This window comes from Tympanuchus pallidicinctus, unplaced genomic scaffold (genome assembly GCF_026119805.1).
Source record: "Tympanuchus pallidicinctus isolate F22 unplaced genomic scaffold, pur_lepc_1.0 scaffold6, whole genome shotgun sequence".
NCBI classification, from domain to species: domain Eukaryota; kingdom Metazoa; phylum Chordata; class Aves; order Galliformes; family Phasianidae; genus Tympanuchus; species Tympanuchus pallidicinctus.
Window position 1 is genome coordinate 13,078,644 of NW_026294780.1, and position 23,283 is coordinate 13,101,926.

Here is a 23,283-nt window from a genome sequence, read left to right on the forward strand (position 1 = left end):
TAATATACTGCATCCAAGCATGGTTCATCAGCACACAATTATACTGAGATAAAATCATTTAAAAAAAAAAAACACTTTTATAAGCAATTTGATGCAAAGATAATTATTTTTTTTTAAACTGCCTGAATAGAGACAGTGTTTCTCCTCTTCCTTTTACCCTTAAGAGGCAATTAATCAACCATCAAGCGTGCACAACAAGAAGGTATCATTGCCTAAAACAACATTATTCTCCTTGCTGTGTTCAAGCTGTAGCATACGGCATACCCTGAAATAAGACTTTTCAGAATAAGAGAACATTATTTTTGAAGCAGGGGTCGCTCAGGCAAGACCATCAGTTAGATATGGTTGTCTGATTCTCTTCTCAAGCATTATAAGAATAATCTCAGCAACAGAACCAAATCTAAATAGCAAATGCAGGAAAACACTGCCCTTACAGGGACAGATTAGGATTTACAACCATTTGTGTTTTTTTGAAGTTCCCTTGATTGTGGAGTTACAGCATGACGAAAAACTTTTCATGATTTGAACTGGGCAGCCACTGCAGTTAGTCTTGGCAACTGGTTCTACAAGAATTGGATCCACATACAATCTAATGAGTAAAATACATCCAAATCGTACACAGTGGATATGCTTCTACAGATGCTAAATTTTAGTGAAGAAATGAATAGTCATAGTCTATTCTATATTGATAAGAACTCAATGTCATAAACACTAAGTAAAGATCTTCTGCTCTTATGCTGTCTACGTAAGTGCAGAATGTTTTGGGTTTTTTTTTTTCCTGGAAAATGTATACATCAGAAAGTTACTGCTGAAACCATCCATCAAAATCGGTTGGTCATTAATGAATGACCCAGCCTATAAATAGTATATACAGATACAGGAAATTAAGCACATTGAGTCATAGGAAGGAGGATGGTGCTTGGAGATAACTAAAAGAACACATACACTGAACACAGTTCCTCTTTTTGTTGTTGTTGTTTTTATTTTGCTGGCATTAAAAGATTTGCTCTTACTCTCCCCTTTGGCTCATGTGCTCCATCTGCCACTCTGCCATTCTCTCAAGAGAAGATCATTATCTTTTGTCTTTTATGGGGGGCTGCAAAGCAGTTAATAAATAAGCAGTAAATGGTTGCCCAACCACAAAAAAAAAAAAAAAAATAAGAGGAGCAGACCAAAGATACGTATAAATCTATAAAGAAAAATACAGAAACAGTCAGGATCCACAACCTAATAGCCACAGTGGTTTAGGGAAGATATACAGCCCTTCTGACAGTTAATTAAAACAAGCTGGTGGAATATTTCTTGGTTTTCACCACAATGCAGAGTGTTGGAGGACAGGCAAAGAAAACTGAAGAGGATGTTCATGGGCAAGCAACTGTTCTCATATGTGAATAGGAAGCTCTACAATTGCAAATATTAATGGTTCGTCTCTGAATTACTGGCAACAGACAAGTTTCTGGCTATGCACTAATATTTAAAGCAATGCTGGAAGTGTCTGATTGCTTTATATTACTAACTATGGAAAACAAGTGGACCAATAACAAAATCACTAATTTTCATGGTGCTATTCTTGCACTACAAAACCTATTATTACTCTTTCCTTAGCACTTTTTAGGTTATTTTGAAGTGTTAGAGGGAAGATGCAAAAGTGAAGGCTGAAATGAAAAATGAATGTGTTCTCCTGCTTAACAACACGGTATTTTAACTTGGACTGATCTTAGTGGTGCCATGTCAAACTTGGTGACTTGATCCAAGAAGAAGAATCTACAGCATCATGTTTAGGTCTTCCTCCTGCAAGTACCAGCGCACCTGGGAACAAGACAGTAGGACAATCTGCAGAAAGTAAAGGGGAGGTGGCAAGCACATAGGTGGAAGCATGAGCTGCCTTACCCAGAACTGCAGGGAGGGCTTTTATTTCATTAGAAACTGACTGGCTAAAGACCTAACAGGTCACTGCATTGAGGGAGGGGAATCCAAGCTGTAACTCATTCCCTCATTCTTTACATTATTTGTCATGCTTGAAGTGCTTTGGGATAGGAGCATAAGCTGAAGCCTGCATTGTCCCAGGAGGTTGAGTCTAAGTACCTCCAGAGATCTGAACTTTGGTTTTGAAGACTATGGATTTGGACTTAAGCCTTTACATTCTCCCTGTGTGCTCATCTTTTCCTTAGGCTGCTTTACTCAGCTGATGACAAATAGCGAAGGGATGAGGTGCCCACAGACAGAGACTGCAGTATGAGGGATGTTATGTGAAGAAAGCCTGCAGCATGTTACAGAAGCACAGTCCTCTTAAAATGCAGACCTTAATTTTTCACTGCCTGTGTCTTAGAGGCTCTTGGAGCACCAGAGCCCAGGTGAGGGAGCACTCTGCTCACTGCCACTCATCCAGCTTGGCTTTCCCTCTGCCACTGGGGCAGTGGCAAAGAATGGCCAGGCAGTACTGCCTACCAGCTCTTATGCTCTGTGTTTCCTTGTTGTGACACAGATGGAACTTCTGGGCTCTCCAGGTTGATCAAGGCTCCAGGCCATGTTTCAGCCCATATTTAATTTATCTTCAGAATTTCATCTCTTTGAACTCAAGAGTGAGTCTTTGTTTCCCCTTAACTGCTGGCCATACTACACCATCGCAGGAGCTGCACACAGCCAGACACCAGCCCAATTTCTGCTACAGGTTACACCTGTGCAAACACAATGTTTTCAGATCACTCCCCAAGTACCAGCTGTGCAAGCTGATTATTTTCAGCCAGCACCCCACTCCCACCTGGGTGACCTCATTAGTTCTGACAAAACTGCAAAACAGCAACTGTGGTCACTATTTAACTTTCTTGTTCTTTATGATGTATGAGGGGAAGTCAAGAGGGAGTTCTTTTAAAATCACATCATCAGTTTGCTTGGCTGGCAGTTAGACAAGTCCTTCTTTTTATTTGTAAACTGTGAAAACTTCACAGAGACTTGCTGATATAATAAACCTGGAGTCTTGTAGGGCCTCTTTAGCAGTTTCCTTTGCTGAGGCTATGCTGTGTCTGCAAACAGTACAAGAGGAAATGCTGGGAGGAGGTACACCTCTAAGCTAAAGTTGCATACAGGTAGAAATTCAGAAGTAAGGTGAGTTTGTATTATAGGGTATTAACTTGTTTAAAAAAAAAAAGTTGCAAAAGTAAATTCATCTTTGGGTTTGCAGACTTTAAAAGGAAATATAATCAACAATATTTTAGTAGCATATCTGATGTAACAAAATGTTTTCTCATAATTATTATCAAACTTATACTGAGTTTAATGGGCCATTGAAAAGATGGACTTAATAAAACAGCATCTATTTTAGCTCCTTCAGTGAGCCTTGGAATTTGTTTTTACTCTGTATAACAGCACACAGACCATGTTGGCAGCTCCTTAGACCCCTTTCTCTCTCCTGATTAACCATGATCCTGAGAGACTAACATTGCCTTGGTGAACCTCCTCCTAACAGCTATGTGAGCTAATGCTGTCAGCTGCTGACAAATTGGCCAGCTGGTCATGTTTGGAGAGGAGATATTTTATGTTTCGAAGCACTGACTTTTAGTGCCAACGTGGAGCCTACAGAGAATGCAAGGCATCTTCATGGAGCTCGTTTGTAGGATGCAGAATCTATAATGTGGCTTCTGATGTGCTGTTGGAGGCCAAGCTGGACTTCTTGAACACACCTATACTACATAAGATACTCCCTTTCTGTTTCTAGTAAGAGAAGTTTCAGTTTTTTCTAGTTTTTCTTTTTTCCCTGATGTTTGTTGCTTCAATTGGTGAGATTACAGTAAGAATGGTGACATGTCCTGATTTACTAGATTCACAAATACTTTTGAAATATTTAAGCTTATTGTTTTAACAGGTATTATTCACCAATGTTGTACCTACAGTCAGCTAGGACATGAAGAGAAGCTATCAGAGATTTTAATATTAAAGGAGTATTTTGCAGCTCTTTGGACAGAGCAAAGGTTGAATCCTTACCCTGGGAGACAAGGCCCACACTCTGCATCATTCTCTTGATCTCCTGGTGTCAGGACAGTGGCTCGAAAAAATCCCTCGCAGTCTTTGTGCCTTCTGCATATCTGGTAACCTCCTCTGGAAAACTTCTCTGACGGGCAGGGGATGCAGCCATAGTCCTCATCTTTGGTGCCATACCCACACGTCTGCAACAATACAAAGTCATTAGAAAACAGGCTTGTGCTGTACAATGGCTCGTAGGAAAAGAGAATGTAATATCTGGCATGATGCAGTATTAAGTTCTTTAATATCTGCCCTGAGAAGGTTGGGGAGGTGTGTGTATATATATATATATTTAAGGATGTAATACACTGTGTCCTGGAGAGGGAAGAAGAAAGCTGGAGCATCGTACTCCTTAAAAGTGACTGCTTAGGGCTATTTAAATCATGCTGTAGTCTTGGAAGTGAATTTCAGCTGCTGTTCACATAAAAAGCAATCTATAATTGGAGAGCAAACGAAAAAATTACAGGGGAAGGAGTTTCAGCAGGGATATTGGTGATCCTGCTTTCATGACAGATAAGGCCACAAGGACCACTAGAAAAAGCAAGATTTGCATGAGGTTTGGTAACCTCTGAGCTCACATGTCCTGGAACACCGTGTTTAGATTAAATAAAACTGGTATGAAGTGGTTATTATTCAAACATCCTTGATCAGGACTACCAACTGTGTGAAATTCTTGCAGTGGGATGTTTATCCCATTAAAACCAAACAGGATTTCAGTAATTTATTTTTTAATATTCAACAATTATCTGCTGTAAATCAAACGGTTACTTAGGAACCATAATTTAAAATGTGGCAGAAGCTTCCAAGTTCCTCTAGTGCCAAAATATCTTAGCGGGAGAGCAAAATTAAATTCTCTGTGTGGGGGCCAGCGAGCATGCCAGAGTAACCTATTTATCACAATGCTAGAACGGCACTGTCAGATTTTAAATAGCTGTTGAGATGAGAATGTACTGGCAGAGAATGTGTGTGAAACTTTTATGTTACAACGCTTTAAAATCTATGAGTTTTAACAGACAGGGCCTGGGATGTGGCTTATGGATGGATATGGGTGCATGGGGCGACTTTGTACACGAGTGCTCCCACATTAGGAAGGTGTGGCCTCAGTGGTACATTGCTCAAGAATCTATTTCTTTCTTCATTTTCTCTCATATCAAAGCATCACCACTACATAACAGAACATTTGTTTTTAGGCAGGACTAATTGCATTTTCCATCTTAAAACTTCCCACCAGCTTGCTAAGTATGGGAGTGTCTTGTGTTGCAGACCAAGTGCATCCTGAGTCCTCTTGGCCATCCCACAGAAGTCACATCTGGAGCTCAAAACATGCCCCCCAACCAGCAGAATGGATTGAGATGCTAAAGTTACCATGTACGGCTCTTCACCCGGCTCGCATTTGGGGCAGTCGTGGCACATGCCGGTGGTTTGGTTGTAGTATTCATTCTCACCACAGTTGGAGTATTCAGCGCTGGCAGAGTACACCAAGGAAACCTGCACCAGAGACACTGGGCTTTTACTGTCAGTGCCACCACCTCCCTTCCACACCCCTTGTTCCCATCTCTTGTCCAGCCATTATGGTGGGGGCTGCCATTGTACCACAAAACACCCCTTGTCCAGCCATTATGGTGGGGGCTGCCATTGTACCACAAAACATCCCTAAAGCTATCTGGGATGGCGGAGATCATGGATTTCATATAAATGACCTTTGTGTCTATTATCACAGCTGCTCCTCAAAATATTGAAAGCTGTGGTTCCCAATCTGATAATTCTCCTGTTTTCTAGCACAGCAAATGCATGAATTTACACCCTTACCCCTCACAATATTAATGAGCGTTCAAGAATATAACTGCAAAGGACAACTATAACAACCTGAGATATTGAGCTGCCTCAATCACAGCACGGCTGTGTTTCACGTGACACATCAGCCAGGTGGGCTGGAGCATGTCCTCTCTATTTCTGCTCCATTTTAGGTCCTTCTCCTCCACCCTCCTCCTGAGTGACCTCTCCCATATTAGGAAATAGACATTTAGACAGATGTTCCAGTCTAAGCAGCACTGAAGGAGATGCTTGAGTGCTACTTAGATTGGAAACCGATCATTGCTTTGAAGTCCAGAGCTCAGACACCTGTAAATGTGACATGTCAATTTATAGACGTTTGCAAAGACTCAAATGGCCCCTGCTGGAAATGGCCCCCATGCATTGGAAATACCTATAAGCACCTAGATACCTACCACCAGAAAAGGGAACACGTGAGTCCATTTACATTCTCCCAGGTGAGCCATGTTCTCTTGATATTTTACCTAAAAAGATAGAATTGGTGATTGTTTATGAATAATAGCAAATATGTGTGCGTGTTGACAAAAGAAGAACAGTAGGGCTCATCATCAGAACACAGGTTATATGGGAGCAATGCCCAGAGTTACACACAGATCTAAACAAAAAAGGGAGAGATGTGCACGTGTGCTCCCACACGCACTGCCTTTCTGACAAAGCATGAAGCAGCCTGGCCTTGCAACCTTCATAAAAATCGGTCAAAGATGAAGAGTGAGCTATGAACCCTTGGCACCTCTTGGGCTTAATGAGAAATCCTCCTGTGGAGAAACCGAGAGCTGCATTCTGACCGCAAAACAAAAGAGAGCTAGGGGGCAGTAGATAACCCTGGATTGTGCCCTTGAGCCCACTAGATCAGGTTTGTCTAGGAAAGGTCCAGATGAAGCGTCAAAAAGGAGAGCCAAGGAGTGAAATGAGGGCCGTCAGCACAGATAGATGCCTCTTCAGGGCTACACCTTCATCGCCGGCACCCATGGACCTGCAGGGAAAGCCCAGAGCAGCCTTCAGCAGCAAGCCTTGGCTATGTTTCATTCCTGATAGGGAGGCTGTTGATGTAAGAGGTTAAGCTCAAGGAAGAAGCTGAACTCTGTATTTTAAGTGCTATTACAAAGGCTGGAGGAAAATAAAGGCTGTGATCTCTTGTAAACACATGTGCTAATTTATTTCATTTCTTCAAATTCAGTTCTATGAATAACTTTGAATAAGAGCAAATGTTAAATATTCATGTACTGGATTTCTTTCTGAGGGATAAAATGAGACAGGAAAAAGAGGCACAAATTGTTTTGTATGATACAACATATTAAATGGTATTGTTAGAGTACATAATATGCCTTAGGGATTTTACGGCTTCATATTGCAAATGTTTGCAGCACGTAGGTCCTCATAGATATGAGCTGCTCTTTAAATTTTGCCGGTCTCAGATGCTGCAAAGTTTTAAGCTCTCAGAAGAAGAGTACAATTACTCTTTGTGCCACACTTAAGCATACGATCTATGTTAGAGCAGCACTTCAGTGTTCAAGATAGCCGCTAACATTTACATTTTTAAACATTATATGGATTAAGTAAACTTGCATCACGCCAGCATCAAGCTAGGAACTTGCTTTCTATGCTCCTTCTAGCAATTGGGCTAGCTGAGACAGGTAACCGGGTGGGTGGGTGGACAAAGTGAGTTATGAGTATATTTCTTTCTGCAGGAAAATGCACTTTGAAACCTAGAAACAAAAGAGAATCGGAGATAAACTGTCCTAAATCTGGAGGTGAGAGATAGAAAACAGTTCATGCCATGGCATGAACTGTCAAACACTTAAGTTGGACAAAGGCTTTGGCTATGACAGTATAGTTACTTGGAAAAGTTCCAGGGACATAATCTTCACACACACGTCTGTTAAACTGAATCCTAATTATAAAACAGCTTGTTCAACTTCAGCTATGAATATTATCAAGGCTGTTTCCACAGTGGTATTGCAAAGTCATCACATTTATTATAAATTGGGTATGGACCCAAATTTTCACTAGTGAAGTCTGAATATTTAACTTTACACTAGAAACATGTTTTACCACAAAAACATGCTTCACTGGCTTTCGAAGCACCCAGATGTTTACTGTTTGGGGTACTTATATGCAATCACAGCCAGATTTGAAAAATGGAAATGAAGAAGTCTTGCCTATTAACGTATAATACAATCTTCTCCATCCATTTGGTATTTATTTACACAAAATGTTGAAAGTGTCAAGTTATACATACATACATACAATATTTTTCTCTTTCAATATAAATATACATGTCGGGGTACGTTTTGTGTGTAAACATACATTTTTTCCTTGCATTCTATTATACGTAGCAATGCATCAAGCATATGGCAAATAGTTTTTAACTGTAAAAAACGCAACAATTCAAAGTGCTGAATATGGCCGGATATGAACACAAGGGGAGATTTCTTTTCCTCGTATTGGAAAAACAAAATGTTAAATTTAATTATTCACCCCCGTTTTCAAGTATGCTGCCTTAAACTGGCAATGTTACTTTCTAATTTGTGAGCATGTGTGTGGTTTTCTATTTATTTTGTTATTCCTTTCAAAGATAAAAATCAAAATATGTACTGTATTTTCATAGTGCAGAGGAGTGGGGAAAAGCAGATGTAGGAGGTTTCTGGCAGTTGGGATGTAAGTAGCTCCTCAGTTGGAATGATACCTGCTGGTGTCTACCAAGACATGCTGGGCTGCACCTAGGCTCACTTTCAATTTTCAAACATTTTAATTTACACCCACGCTATATAAGCTATCACACATTAATCTTGTCTGCAGAACAAGGGATTTTCTAAGGCTAAGATCACTTTCGTTTCTAACTGACATATGTGGAAACATGCAGAGCTTGGACAGTCAGCCTGTGTCTGCCAAGAAGCAGGGAAAAAGTATCCAATTATTATGGGCCCTAACCATTAAGAGCAATTAGCTGTGAGGAATGCTTGAACAAATTTACAGGTGGTTCCCCTCCCCCTCATATTCCCATGTACTCACTGCTCCTGGGAGGCCTCCAGGGGCCAAATGAGGAGCCCAGGGCCTCAAGGGAGAGGGTGAAGGGAAACACCGGGTTACACAAATTTGGCTTCCAAGACAGATTTTCAAATGAACAAAACAGAAATCAGGCATTCAGGATGTGTCTGCTATCTCAGACTGAGAGCCACAGCACTAGCCTTGGACACTGCTCCAGAACAAACCAAAGGCTGTCCCTGTGGCACAGGGCATGCTAAGGCACTTCTTAGTTCAGGAGATGAAGAGCGGATCATGCATCTGTGTAGAGCTATGCTGCTCTATAAAAGTCTTTATCTATGAACATTTGGTAGGCAAAGCTGAAGTTTGAGTCCACTGCTGATTTTCTTCATTGTTGGTACTGAAGCATGTGTAGGAAATCCAGATTAAAACACGTACTGGTGAACAGAAATCATTTTGAAAATCCTTTCTGCCCCTCCACCACACATGATTTTTGGGAAAGCTTTATGGTGGTTCTGTCCTACAAATCCAGTCCTTCTTCAAGTGCATGTAAATATCAGCTGCAGCAATGCATCAGCTGAAGAATTATCATCAGCTGAAGAACGCTTCATTATAAAAATGAAGAATTAACCAGTGTGGAGTAATGTCAGTCTGCCTGTTTCGACTAATACACAAATGACGGTCCCATAGGATGGCAGGCAGTAATCAGCAGGAAGGAGCTCGAAGTGTATTTTTAGAGGGATCACACAATGGCTCCTATGCAACATGGGATTTCCAGCAGCTCATCCAGCGAGTCCTCCGCACATCCTGACTCATGCCTCAGCTGAGGACAGGCGGGTGTCTGGAGAGGAGGTGTAAAATACAGACTCAGGTCTTTGCAGATCAGGTGTGCAACAGAGCAAGTCTCAGCCTGACTAGAGGGGGTTGCTAATTACAGCCATATTTGCCTTTCAGGGCATATTCGTTAATAACTGTTAGGAATACGCACAGAGGCTGACAGGAAAAGGAAGACTATTTTGCCAGTGGCAACCACAGCAAGAGGTGCTAGAGACTTGCTGTCTCAGCTTCTCTCCAGGAGACTGTGAGGCACAAGTTTGGCCTGGGGGAATAGGAAAAGAGACGCCTGGGTCCCTGTCACTCAAGTATTTCTCTTCCCAGATGAAAGGTCCCTCTGTACAGTCTTTGCGGCATCTTACCATGGACTGGCAGGTACACATAAATAGATAAATATATACATATGTCCCCAGGCAGAAAATGCTTGGTTCATGCTGTCTGAAGGAGAAAAAGCAGCATTCACTGTAGTCAGCCTTTGAATTTAATTTACTTAGATAATTAGGTAGTGCTGCCACTGTGTTTACAGTATCCGTGAGTAAATGGAGTAAAGAAGTAGAATACGCAAACAGTGAGGTTACAGTAGTTGGTGGTCTAAGCTAAACAGCTTTCGATAAATGGCCTTAACTGTTATTTTAGTTCTGTGGCTTCTGTATTAACACAGTGTAAAAACTAATTTCCTGTCATCAAGACTTTTTTTTGTTTGTTTAAATAGAAATTGATGAAAAAAGGAGAAGAAGCACATGGACCAAGGTACAGAAATCTGTTCTTAACGCTGCAGAGAAGGGGTTTTTTTTGGTGTTTCTTCATTCCTTTAATTTCATCACTAATGTGGATACACTTCAAGGATGCAAATCTTGATTTCACAAGAAGAAAGGCACAACAGCTGTCTCAGAGAGCTTCACCATTTTGATATTTCTGTACGCGTACAGATCCATTCTGGACAGGAGAACGAGAGACAAAAAGTTTTGTATAAATAAAAGGAGGGTTGATCATTATCAACTTCACAGGTGCCACCAACAAATTCAGAGCCTGCTTGAGTTCCCAAGGTTTACGAGAGGAACCTTGTGAACCGCCTTCTTGCAGATTATCACAGTTTCTTGCATGTGCGTGGTAGATAATCTCTGTCTGCTCCGATGCTGCTAAATCCTTCTTAACGGAGATAAGCATATAATCCTCACTGCAGGGCCTCATCCATTTCAGAGTTGAGCAGCAGAGTTCAGTTTGGCTCCAGCCTCGCAAAAACAAAGATGTGGTTTGAATTTTCCTTTCAGGAAGAAAGAGGCGTCTCGGAACACATCATTGAATGACAATGATGGCAGTGCAAGCTTGGAGAGAGAATAAACTTAGAAAACTATAAGCAAATGAAAACACAGAGGTTATGAAGAAAACTATTGTGTAGCCTTGGTTACAGTTTGTATTATTGTGAGCACCAGAAAACAAAACAAAACAAAACAGTGCACAGAACAATAATGCATTTGCAGGGTAAGATGAACTACGCACTTTCCAGTATCTACTTTATATCACTTTGACCTTACAAATACATCTTAAGAATTACCTCAGAAAAAGATACAACTCTGTCCTTCCTTTTACCTGAAACATCAAAAAGAAGCTACAACAGCTCAAGCTACACATACCTCTTTAATTGCCTCTGTGATCTGGTACCTCCATCAGAAAAATAATTAACTGCTTGGGCATAGCAAAATGATTTTTTCCTGTGGGAGTTATGTTGACTAGAGGGGACATCAGTGATTCCTTAATTTGCCAATGGGGACAATGCATGCTGAAGATGTGGGGGCTATTAAGACTAATAGCTATCTGTCTCCTCACAGACTGGCTTATCTGGAAACTGTATCTGGAAGTCTGTACCAAAGCTGTTTTCTCATCTTACACAAAGACACACGTTGGTTCTCGTGTAAGCAGGCCATCAGCTTTTTGAAAATGTTTTCAGGAAGAAAAATAAAAGAATAAAGGATATGATGCAGGAAAAAAACACAAAAGAGAGAAAGAAGGAAAGGACTCTCCTTACATGTTTTTATATGCAGCTTGTCTGCTTGTGGAAATTGGGGCATGCATTAGGTGCATCTCCAGCCCACTTCAGAGGTGTTACCTCTAGGAAGTCTGCTGTCTTGGTGGAGAAGTGACAGAGCAAGGATAAGGTCCTTAAGACTTCTGGATGCATAGGCAGCTGCTGCAGCTCTCCTATCAGTGCTATTTTATGCACAAAAGGCTCATGAGGGCAAAAATGTGAGCAGAGACTTGCACTTTCCCCAAGTCAAAAGGCTGCCTTGACCCTTAGGCTAAGTCATGTGATCTCTTTTGTTTTCTATAATTAAAAAAAATAATAATAATCTGGGATTTGTTCTAACACACAATTACAAAAATAAAAATAAAAATAAAAAAAAAAAAATCAGCACCCTCATGTCTGTAATGGAGAAAAAAATCTTGACTTCTTTTGGCCAGCCCCCATGAGGATTTTCCCCAGCAGGAGAGGCTTCCCAACCTTCCCAAAACCAAAATTTTTTGAAGGAGGCTTTCATGAAGACTTCGCTTTTGAGTCCCTCCTAATGCCTGCCAGGAAGTGCTACAACACATTCTTCCCAGCTTGGTCACTTCCTTCCTCACTTGGATTTGGTGGGCCATCTCATACAAAAGACCAGCAGCAGGCAGGGGAGTTGCTTCAGGGACCAAAACTAGCTCACAGCTGCCAGAGGGCATTGGAGTTTCCATGGAAGGAGGAATAGGACAGACCTGAATGAACTGTAAATGAGCATATCAGGCTTCTTGATCAAACACCCCCCATGCAAGAAATAACAAGGAACTGCACTCATATCTACTCTGTCTGCTGCATAACACCAGAGCCACATCAGGGCTCGGCCCTGCCTAAGGAACAGAACACTCACTTTTGGTACTGCACTTTCAGGGGTGAGCTGAAATTGCTGTGATGAAAGCAGCTCTCTTTAGATTCAGAAGCTCTCTTTAATTCGTGAGACATGTGTTACCTCCCATTTGGAGCAGAAAATCAGCAGCCTATTAGGAAAATACAAACCACTCAAGCAATGATGATGTTTTTCTAAAATCTTTTCCCTCTTATAGGGCTCTATGCTTTCTAGTTGACAGATACCATAATGAGAGCAGTCTGAGCTTTGGCTTGCATTATAAAGATCAACAAGGATTTGAGCTCACACTTTGCTTCTGTTCCTCAGGGTCCAATCCTGTGAGCTGCTGAGCACCTTCAAGCCTGATGATATTAGGAAGCAGATAAGTTTTAGAGTCTTAGAAGAAACAGATATCCTTTGTAGACTGTAATTGTTGATTGACAGTATAGAGGTGGAGAAATTTAGAAATACTTAACTGGAAGGAATTGAGTTGAAATCCTACAGTGACCATCAACAGAATTCACAGAAAATGTAAATAGAATAAACCCTACAGTGACCATTAATAAATAATGTCTGTTCCTAGCTCTGCAGCACATTTGCATTTCTTAGCTAAAAGACAGAAAAATTGTTAAGAGAGCTCAAACCACAGCTGTTTTTATTTTCCATGGATTGCATGAAAACATCTGAACTGCTGCGTCCCAGATGGACACAGAATAGCAGCAGTGGGCTTTCCAAAGGGTGAATCTCCCAGGAACAGGTTACTACACGTGAGAGGATGTCACCGGGATGGTCCTAGCCCCGACTTCTTGTCTTTGCAAGTGCATTAAGCAACACTGAAGCCTCTTGTTTTCAACAGGCCTCTGTCTTGCAGACAAAGGGATATATTTGCTGCCAACAAGCATTATTTTTTGTATTATTCTCCTTTTTACATAACTGTGTTTGAAGGGGATTTATTGCTCTTGCAAACTGAAGGCTGGCCACATATAAATTCAGTTATATCCCAAGCTGCCCAGGCCACCACTGTCAGTGGGAAGAGCGGGGCGAGGGAGCCTGGGGGAGCTCTTAGATGAGAAAAGGCCCCACACAGGCAGCAAGGCTACAAGGGTGCCTGAAAGGCAAGGTGGCTGGGGGCATTGCTCTGGGTGGTGCTGGAAAAACTGTCCCTGTGAGCCCCATTTATCCACTCAACCCACCAGTGTGGGTCCCACCTGTGGGGACAGAGAGGGGATGTGGCCTTAAGGCCAAAACGTGGCTCCCAGTGCAAGGCAGGAGGGAGGAACGTGTCAGAGCAGCCAAAGCCCAGTGTCTGTGGATAGTTGTGAGCTAAGGCCTGCTGAGGCTGCTGACTGCAGCCACCAGTGGTCCTACCCAAGGAGAGAACACCACCATGTCTTAACTGCAGCCCAAATCACAGCCCACTCCATGCTCATGCCCACATAAATTGTATGCTTACAGGCATGTATGTGTACACAGAGACTTCTATTTTACACCCACACGCTCTCCAAATGCCGGCTGCCCCTCAGATCATTTGATGACCTGGCGGAGGCAAACCTCTCTGCTTCACAGAGGCACAGTTAGGAAGTGAAGATGAGAAAATGGCTTTCTTTGCTGCAACACTTTCTCTATTGACTGGATAATCATAAAATCTCTCCACAAGTTCTCTGAGGCCCTCTTTTTTTTTTTTAATGAAGGTGTTTGCATTCCTAATTAAGGAGCGCGTTAAGCCTAGTGGTACCTTATCTGATAAACCCATTACTAGGCTATGTCAAGCTGAGTCTTTCAAGGGAGCAAGCTGGTTTTAAAAACTGGTTGTCCTCTGGGCTGGAAATGTGCATCCAAGAGCCTGCAATTAACTTGGGTTAATTACAAAATACCAGAAATGTAATAGTGTATTTAAAAATACATCACAGGTGCTAATGACCTTTTTCCCCCTCCCCCCCTCCTTTTTTCCCCCCTGCTCTGCAGGAGCTTACAGGCTGTCACTACCTTCCCAGTTAACATACCCCCAACTCCACAGGTGTTAACCACTGTTTTCTCTCATGTGGTGGAATTGATTAGCATAATAAGATTGATCTGAGAGTCCCTGCTTCCATCTTGCAGTTAGCATGGCTTACAGTGCTGCTTTTGGACTTACTGAAGGAGTTAGGTCTGAGATCTGTTTGATGTACCTGGATACATCTGTCAGTCTAACAAAAAGGAATTGCTTCACTACGTATCTATTTCCCCTCAATCTACCAAAGCCAGTGTGCATACACACACTGCAAACTTCTTGACACCACTAGCAGCTGTGTTATGGAAAATACAAGCTCATGAGAGTAAGTACATGACCTCCTTTCCAAGGAAAAGCAACCCTGCAACTGTATCCTAGGTATTTCAACAGGAATACTGTCTTCCAGCTTGGCATCCTCAACAAATTTTGATTGCAGTTTGCAACTTTTTATACTCTTACATATTTTGGAAAGTAGGCAGGAGCCTTTGGTTCAGCAAATCCTCGCTACAGTTCTGTGCCTGCTCTTTTTTGATATGGTGAACAATGTCACAGTGCTTTATTGAAGTCCAGATTCCCTATGGCTCCTGCATCCATTTAGAAATTAAAGCTTCCTGTCAAGGATGACTTAGAAGCCTGGTTTTACCTAGCAAGGTCATAGTGTATTGTGCATTTAAAGGAAGCCTCTAATTCTTTTATGATTTAACATAGGTGTATTTATTTTGCAAAAAGCACTAACCAAACTATCGAGCTATTGACCCCAAAAGTATCTGGGAAGGGAAGAATACCCTCTGCATTAAATACTATCATCCTCCCCCTACAAGCCTCACTGCTGAAACCATATGAGGCAAACCATGAAGCAGCAGGGCATGAGAAGGATGAATGACTGCGGGTCTCACCGGCCTACATACGCACCGGCTGTGAGAGGTGTCATGCTGGAGGAGGGGAGCTGAAAGGTGAAAATGTATGCTGGCAAACACTGAGTGGGAAGTTATGCAGTGGTACAACTCCTCTATGCTCCAAGGAGAGAGATTTTTATCTCTCATATGTACATTTATTTCCTCATCCCATTCCAGTGACATGATGGCAAGAAAACATGAAGATGTGGTTTTAAAAGTATTACTCTATCCTGATGCAGAGATGATATGAAGGAAATGTGGCAGAACACTGTGGGAAAAATGAAGAAGATAACATTCAAAGAGAATTCAAGCAATGGTGAACATCATGGCCTTGCAATATTGAGTTCTAAAATCTAGATTTATAGTTGTGTGTGTTTTTTTAAATTTAGGTTCATCCAAAGCTGCTGTTTGATGAAAGAGTCTCTGTGCAAGCTAAGAGTATGAATGTAACTTTGAACCAGATTGTAGATTTTACAATATATAGGAAAAATGAAACAAGGACGGGAAAAGGAAATCTGGGAAGCAATGTCAGTCCTACGATGTCTGGAAGAAAAAAATCCAATGAGAGAAAAGAAAAAAAAAAAAAAGGAAAAAAAAAAAAAGATGTAAAGTTATTCCCAGAAATACTGAGTATGCTCAAATAAATATAATTCTTTCCTGGTAGAAACCAGAAGCTGACATATTTTCCTACCAGATGATGAGGGATGTTGTAGTGAATAAAAACAGCTCCTTCCAGCTGCCTCAATATTACATGCAACATCTGGTCAGTCTTGAGATTTTGGATTTGACTGTTCTTTAAAAGTGAGAACTTCCTAAAGTTTCCCTCAGAAACTCTTAAGTGCAAAATGTCATCCATAAGCAGCTGAAGACCTTCTGCTCTCTCTGACTGCAGTTCTTGCAAAGAAGAGAGAACTTCTGGGACTGCATTATTTTATACTTCAAAATTTAAACTGCAGGCAAACTATCCTCCCCATAAAACACGTTTGAACAGATTTAACACTGTCCCTCAGTGGTTAAGTTAATGTTGTGATTTCATATTTCCCATATGAGTGTTTTCTTTATGCGTGCTACAAGCAAAGGTTCACAGAGCACGATTTCCCAAACCAGATCCCGACTCCACTGGGGGGCAGCACATTAGCACATATATTAACGCTGCACTCGTGTTTGCTTCCCTGAAAGCAAATTTTCCTAGAGAAATGTTCAGCTATGATGTGAACTTTTGCTTAATGGAACAAATGCACACAAAAAAAGATATGCACACTATCTCTTCTTATACGTGCTGCTTGATCACTGAATTGTTAGCTAAACAATCAAATCTAAACCTGAGAATGAAACCAAGTCTGAAAGTACAGAGCGAGTTTAAAGATAAACTATTTATTGGCACCAGGATCAACAGATTCTAAATTAGCTATAAAGCTGCAGGGAATAATGACATGTGAAGTCAGTTTTCTTCTTTTTTCTTTTTTTTTTCTTTTTAATTCTTAGCCCCTCAGGAGATTTGGGATGGTTTGATGTTCATCTGGAGACTTGACAAAATCCTACAGAAACTTAATAGCCTGCCAACATGGGTGGTTGTTGCTCGAAGGCATTTTAACATGGCAAAGGTCCTGTCTATGTGCTGCAGACCTGCATCACTTCAAGGCAGCTTGGAATGACATGAAAACAGGAGCCGCACAGTGTCAGGACCCCGCACGCAGCATTGCGAGGGTAACGTGTGCATATCCCCGCTTTCCCGGGGCAGCCAAGGTGTGGGAGGAATCCATTTGGCCTTTAATTATTCTGAGCACCACCTAAATGTTAAACCCCACAAGCTGCTACCACGCCTATATACCAGGGCTTGGGTGGGACAGAGCTCCTGCCTCTTGGTTAGAACAGAAATGAAGGCTGGAGGGCGAGTTGATGCTGGATGAAAGCAGGAAGCAGGGCAAAAGTCTAGGCACAGAGCTGGAGGGAGGCATGATGGGCACACGTCTAGAGTGAGAGGCTTGAGCCAGAGCAGGGCACAAGGCTGCAAACAGGAGAGGGGAATCTGGTGTACCTGGAAGGCAGCAGAGCCAAGCACAGGCTTTGGTTCCCCTTTGGTGGGGTTCCATCTGCCAGTCAGCTCTCAGTCGTCTGGGAGATGGCTGCTGTGTGGAACCTGGGTTATGTGACTCCTGAAAATGGCACAGGGCCTCTAGGGCTGGAGACAATGCCAGTCTCCTGTGAGCAAACCACAAAGGCTTTGGGAAGCAGAAGTGAAGCCATGCTGTGCAGGGAGGCAGGATGGGGAAGAGGATGAGTCTTAAACCATCCTTGATGTTCATGTCTCTACTTGAAGGCACGTGAGAAGATTGCTCCACAGAGAGCAGTGATGCCTGCCCTGTGGCAGCTCCTGCTTCTCCTGGTAAAGCTCTGCAACACTGTGCCAACCTCTTTGGGATGGTGACAAGAATAAACACCCTGGTTACATGCCATCCCAAAGGAAGGAATACAGATATTCCAGCCTGAGGTCAGGAGCTGAGTAGTTGAGAGATACATGCACACAGAGCAGGCATTGTAGGGGAAACACCAGTGAAGAAAAAGCATGGGCAGGTTTTAAGCTGGTGTGACTTTCTGAAAGAAGCTCTGAGCTGTACCTGTAGAAAAGCTGTTCAGCTGAGAGAAGCCTGATCTGACATACTGACTGGGATTGCTCACAGCTCATGCTGGGACCTTCACAGATTTTTGCAGTGGCACAATTGTACCTTCTGAGAGGAGACAAACGCTTTCATGTTTCAGATTGTGGAAAAATGTGAAGTACACATTGGGTACATTTGCCAGCACTTTAACCTTCTTGTCCCTGTCTATTTCTTGTCCCTGTCTGGGTACATTCAAACAGGTTTTGGAGAAGAGCTGGTAGAGCTATTTAGAATCTCTCCAGGCTAGAAAGAGGCAGAACTTGCTGGAAATTTGTGCTCACTCATCAGTCCTTGGATTTTTGTGCTAGTGGAAGAGGAGGTTCTCACTGTGCTTTGTGGGTTTTTGTTTTGGTTTCTTATTTTTTCAGGGCTGGACATGCAACAGATGGTTTTCTCCATGAGGTTTGCAGCCAAGAATAGGGCTTTACTTTGCCACAGGTTGGATGAACACATCTGGGCTTTATAAGGAAAAGACTTCCGAAGCAGCAGAAGGAAGATGAAAGAGCGCTCAAAGAAATGGCCCAGCTAGGTCTCACACAACTAATAAACTCTAGGATAGCCACAAAGGAAAAGAAGCAGAGTTGGATGCATCAGGCTACGGACAGGGAGATGGGCTGTTGGAAAGCAGCGCAGTAGGTCACAGAAATAAGAGAAACACTGTCTGGATGGAGATAGGTCACTTCACTACATTTGCTAGTGGAAGAGAAATGAAAAGCAGAAAGCAAAGGTGGCGAAAATTAACTGAGATAATTCTAGGAGGAATAAAAATATTTTGTTGTCAAATTGGGTATCAGGACGATAAGAACGAAGTAAACTTTACATCTGTAAATTCAAGTATTTACTTTTTTGGCATTTAAGAACTTACCATAATTACAGTGACAAAAGTCTGATTGTTCTCCTTGGATTAAACTTGCCTAAATTCAGATAATATTGCAAACACTTCTTCAGTTCATATGGACCTTTATTGGAAAATTTGGATCATAGATACTTACTATTTTGGGTTGTTGTATCTCCATGTTATGCCTTCATACATTCTATTACTAAACATGGAAAAAGCTTCATTCTCTCTAATTTCTTTCACATCTGACAGCTTCCTAGCTGGTGGCCAAGTACTTGAAAAGAAAAATTCCTTTTGCTAGGCCAGCATAGATGTTTTTCTTCTGCTTCATCCCCTTATTTTTGAAGAGGTAATTTTGATGGTGAAGTAATATTATGATGATAAGATACATTAAACTAGCCTAGTTAAACAAGATTTTTGCCTCTTCTCAACTGTATTTTTATTAAAAAATAAACCTCTAAGACATACATTGTATCAAAAGCAGCACACTGTAAAGACACTAGATTTTACAAAAAAATCAGATAAATAATTATGTATATATCAGTACAGTAAAATACATCTTGTCAGAAGAAAAATAAAAGGCATTGTGAAGTCTGTTTTTATCTGTGTTTATTGTAGATTTGTTATCAAATAATTCAGTCAGCAAAAGAAAAAGGACCAGACGGGACCTCAGAAAGTTGTCTCATCTATCCTTCTGTTTCATGCTAAGACAAAGTCAGTATCCACCATCCCGACAAACATATATCTAACCAGGTCTTAGGATCCTCCAGCAACAGAGATTCCACATTTTTTCCTTGGCCACTTATTCCAGTACTTTGTCACTCTTGGTTTAAGGCAGCTCCTCTTAATGTCTAATCTGCACCTCTCTTCATTCACTTGAAGATGCTGCAATTCACCTTGCCCACCACATACGTGAAGAACATACTGTGTTCTTCTGCTCTGCAATGGTCTACATATTTGAGTCTGATATCATGTCTCAGATTGGTTATACCTTCATACAAAACAACCCAAATTCATCCAATCTCACATCATTAGGCTGAGATTTTCAGAGTGCTGATTGTTGTTGCTTCTACCTGGATTTTGTCCAACTTGTCCCAATCTTTCTTGAGGTGAATATCTAAAACTGAATGCAGTATTTTAATGAAGACCTCGACCATCCTGAATAGAGCATTTCATTGGAGAGTTTATAACGTCTCTTTTATACATCCCGGGATTAGGTTGCAGTGAGAATAAAGAGTTGGCAGACAGGCAGGGATGAAATGAGAGAACCCTCATTTATTAAGCCACTGCATGTTTGATGCTGGTGTAGGTTATGACTTGTTCTTCTGCCTCCTTCCCCAAAATCTATGTTGGCATTTCTATCAAGACGTGAGAAAATATCTTGCATTTGTATGAGACGTAACAGTTTGAAAACTACTATTTATGCATCAGCAAATACATTCCTTTTGTATTGCCCAAATCCATGCCTAAACTGTGCTCTGGGTTTTTCATTCTACTGATGTAAACTCTACCAAATTTGTTTGCCAGTGATGCCATAGCACCATGTTCCCATTCTCCATGCTCCTTGCTTTGCCAGGTTGAGGAAGGGGATGTTGAGACTGACATGGTAAGAGTGTTTTCATCTGGAAAACAAAAGCAATCTGTATGCTCAGAAAGCTGTCATCGTATCTCCTGCAGACTGCTGAGCCATGCCAGCTTCAAGCTTTACACTGTGGTGCTGGATGAAAGCAAAGACTATAACATCATGAGCTGCTATTTTGAGTTGGATGCTCAAGTTGCTAAAAAAGATTTTTCTGGCAGAACATCTTTGCAATATTTCCACTACAGAAATCTGCTTTCATCCTCAAATCCTAATGCCTCTTTTTGAGGGCTGAATGTATTATGGGCAAACACACATGCATGGCCAAGAAAGAATCCAGTTGTGAGGGCTGGTAAAAACAATTCTGGTTTAAATATAGCAAAAAAATCTCAATCGTCTGTCCGTTGATCTGTGTATTGCATATGTCACCTGATGGCCAACACTGAGTTCAAACTACTGCCAGACAAGGCCTTCATAAACAATCTTTATTTTAGAACAGAATAGAAAAGAATAGTTTGATTGGAAGGGACCTTCAAATATCATAGAATCATAGAATATTCCAAGTTGGAAGGCACTCACAAGGATCAGTGAGTCCAATTCCTTGTTTCACACAGGCCCATCTAAAATTCAAACCCTATGTCTGAGAGCAGTGTCCAAACCTTGAATGATGGCAGTGTCAGGCCATGACCACTGCCCTGGGCAGCCTGTTCCATATTCACCACCCTTTGGTGAAGAACCTGTTCTTAACCCCCAGCCTGACTCTCTTGTGGAGATTTTGTAAAAAGCTATGATTGCTTCTGCAGATACACTTTCTCTGTACTTTGAAGACCAATAACATAGAAGAAACATGCAAAGCTTTAATATGATACAAGCCTTAAAACTGTCCTGTTATTAACACTATGTGACCCCTACTAAGTGGAAAAGCAGGGCATTCAGAGAATGAAATTTTTAAGTTTCTGCAGATGGTAAAGCTCTAAAGTACCCCATTTTACGAGTTTCAAGGCCGTCAAGCACTGAAAAGAGGTTGAATGTGAAAATACCTGTTTTTAGCTTTGTATGTTTGGTTGGTTTTTTTTTTTAGCTTCTTCAGAAGATAATGCATTAAAAATAGCTTGCAGTGTCTTCAAAAAAGTGTTTTACTGCTTGCTTGAATTCACTCCCAGAGAAAGCAATCTGCTATGAAAGGAGTCTAACAAACAGATCAGAGATCTACTAACATCATCACATGAGAAAGCCAGTGCTAACTGAATGCTTTTGGAGAAATGCAGGCAAAAAACAGACTGCCTGCCTGATCTGTAAGCAATTTGCAGTCCTAGGTGTTGGGATGGGACAGCGTTAGTTTGAGTTTATCCTAGAAAAAAAGCTAGTCCATATAGCAAAGCCAGAGCCATTGTTCTGGATTCATCTGAAATGGAGGAAGCCTGTTTTTTGTCTGGAACAGCTCATATGAAACTACCTTTATACTAGTAGCACCTGCTTCAATGTCTTCTGGAGGACTTCAAGGTGCTGCTTAGAGTCACTTAATAGGGTGATCTCCTCTCCTGAATGAGACAGATCGAATCCCAAATCAGTTTGATATTTTTTACGTATTTACATTTTATATTAAAAACATGCGTGTGATTTATTTGCAGAGCACACTGGAAAAAACTTTTGTCCAGAAAATAACACCTCCACATCTGGTGGGTCACCTTTGAAAAGGCAAACATTTATAGCAGTGTGGAGGCAGAAGGGGGGCACAGATAGGTTACAGCAAGATCAGCAGCCTAAATGAGACACCAAGGCTGGGAGCACTGCTAGGCTGTGAGGCTCAGGAGGAACTGGCATTGCTGAGGGCACTGCTCAGAATCCAGACACTGGGATAAAGCTAGAGGCAGGGCAGTTTGGCATGCAGTAAGCCTACAGCCCTGGAGCTGAGAAAGGTAAACCAAATAGCTATTTAAAGCACCAGGGGAAAAAAAAAAAAAAAAAAAGGAAAGAAAGAAACAACAGTCACACATTGTTCACTTCTTAAGTCCTAAAAGGTTATACAAATTGGAAACAGAATAGAAAAGACTGTAGAATGACAAAATTCACTTTCCCCCCCCCTTTTTTTTTTATTCTTAAACAGCTTTGTTTGCTCCCTGGTGGCTGGCAGAACGGCCAGCCAGTAGCCTGCTCTAGTCATTTATTCAGCTATCTGTATAGCTAGGAGGTTTATCAGCAGTGATCTCACCTTAAATTCTTCTTAATCTAAATAAACATGTTTCTAGGATTCAGGACTCAGCTCCCTTTTTAACCACTCTGAAATGCTGATGCTGCTGGATTACGTCTCCCCACTTCTTCCGATCTTGTACAGACTTTTACCAAGTGAAAGTGGTAAAAACCGAAACATCTAATAGAGAGATCTGTGTGATTGGAAAACCAGTGATGGTTATCTGGAGGCCAGAGGCATATAGTGTAAAATACTGACACTACTGAATCTTCCTAACTAAAAGTTTGTGGAAAGTATTCCCGATTGGTAACAAATAAAATTTAAAGTAGTCTACCCTACCCATCCTCCAGGTTCAAATGTCTGCAGGTATCAATGCATCAATACGGAAATAACCCAGACACAGGTGGTATGGGATCACACAGGTGATTGCGGTGTTCAGAGGATCAAAATAACAAGGGACTATCCCTCTTGGAGAAACTGTTTTGGTGAATTCAAGTCTAAGCATGAAGCAAGCAAAACATAAATTTTTGGTCTTTCCTGTCAAACACGATGTCTCGTTCCACTGGTTTGGAAAAGATCTT

The 23,283-nt window shown here is 41.4% G+C and overlaps 1 protein-coding gene across 4 annotated transcripts in view; it reads right to left on the reverse strand.

Moving 5' to 3' along the window:
- EDAR (ectodysplasin A receptor) overlaps positions 1-23,283 on the reverse strand; it is a 71,911-nt gene that overhangs the window by 21,917 nt on the left and 26,711 nt on the right. For all 4 annotated transcript variants that reach the window (XM_052705667.1, XM_052705665.1, XM_052705664.1 and 1 more), the window contains exons 2-4: positions 6,249-6,317; positions 5,386-5,508; positions 3,982-4,163 (exon numbers count right to left, since the gene is read on the reverse strand). In XM_052705667.1, coding sequence (XP_052561627.1) covers positions 3,982-4,163; positions 5,386-5,508; positions 6,249-6,299 — 356 coding nt within the window. In that variant the 5' untranslated portion in view covers positions 6,300-6,317. The remainder of the gene's footprint in view (positions 1-3,981; positions 4,164-5,385; positions 5,509-6,248; positions 6,318-23,283) is intronic.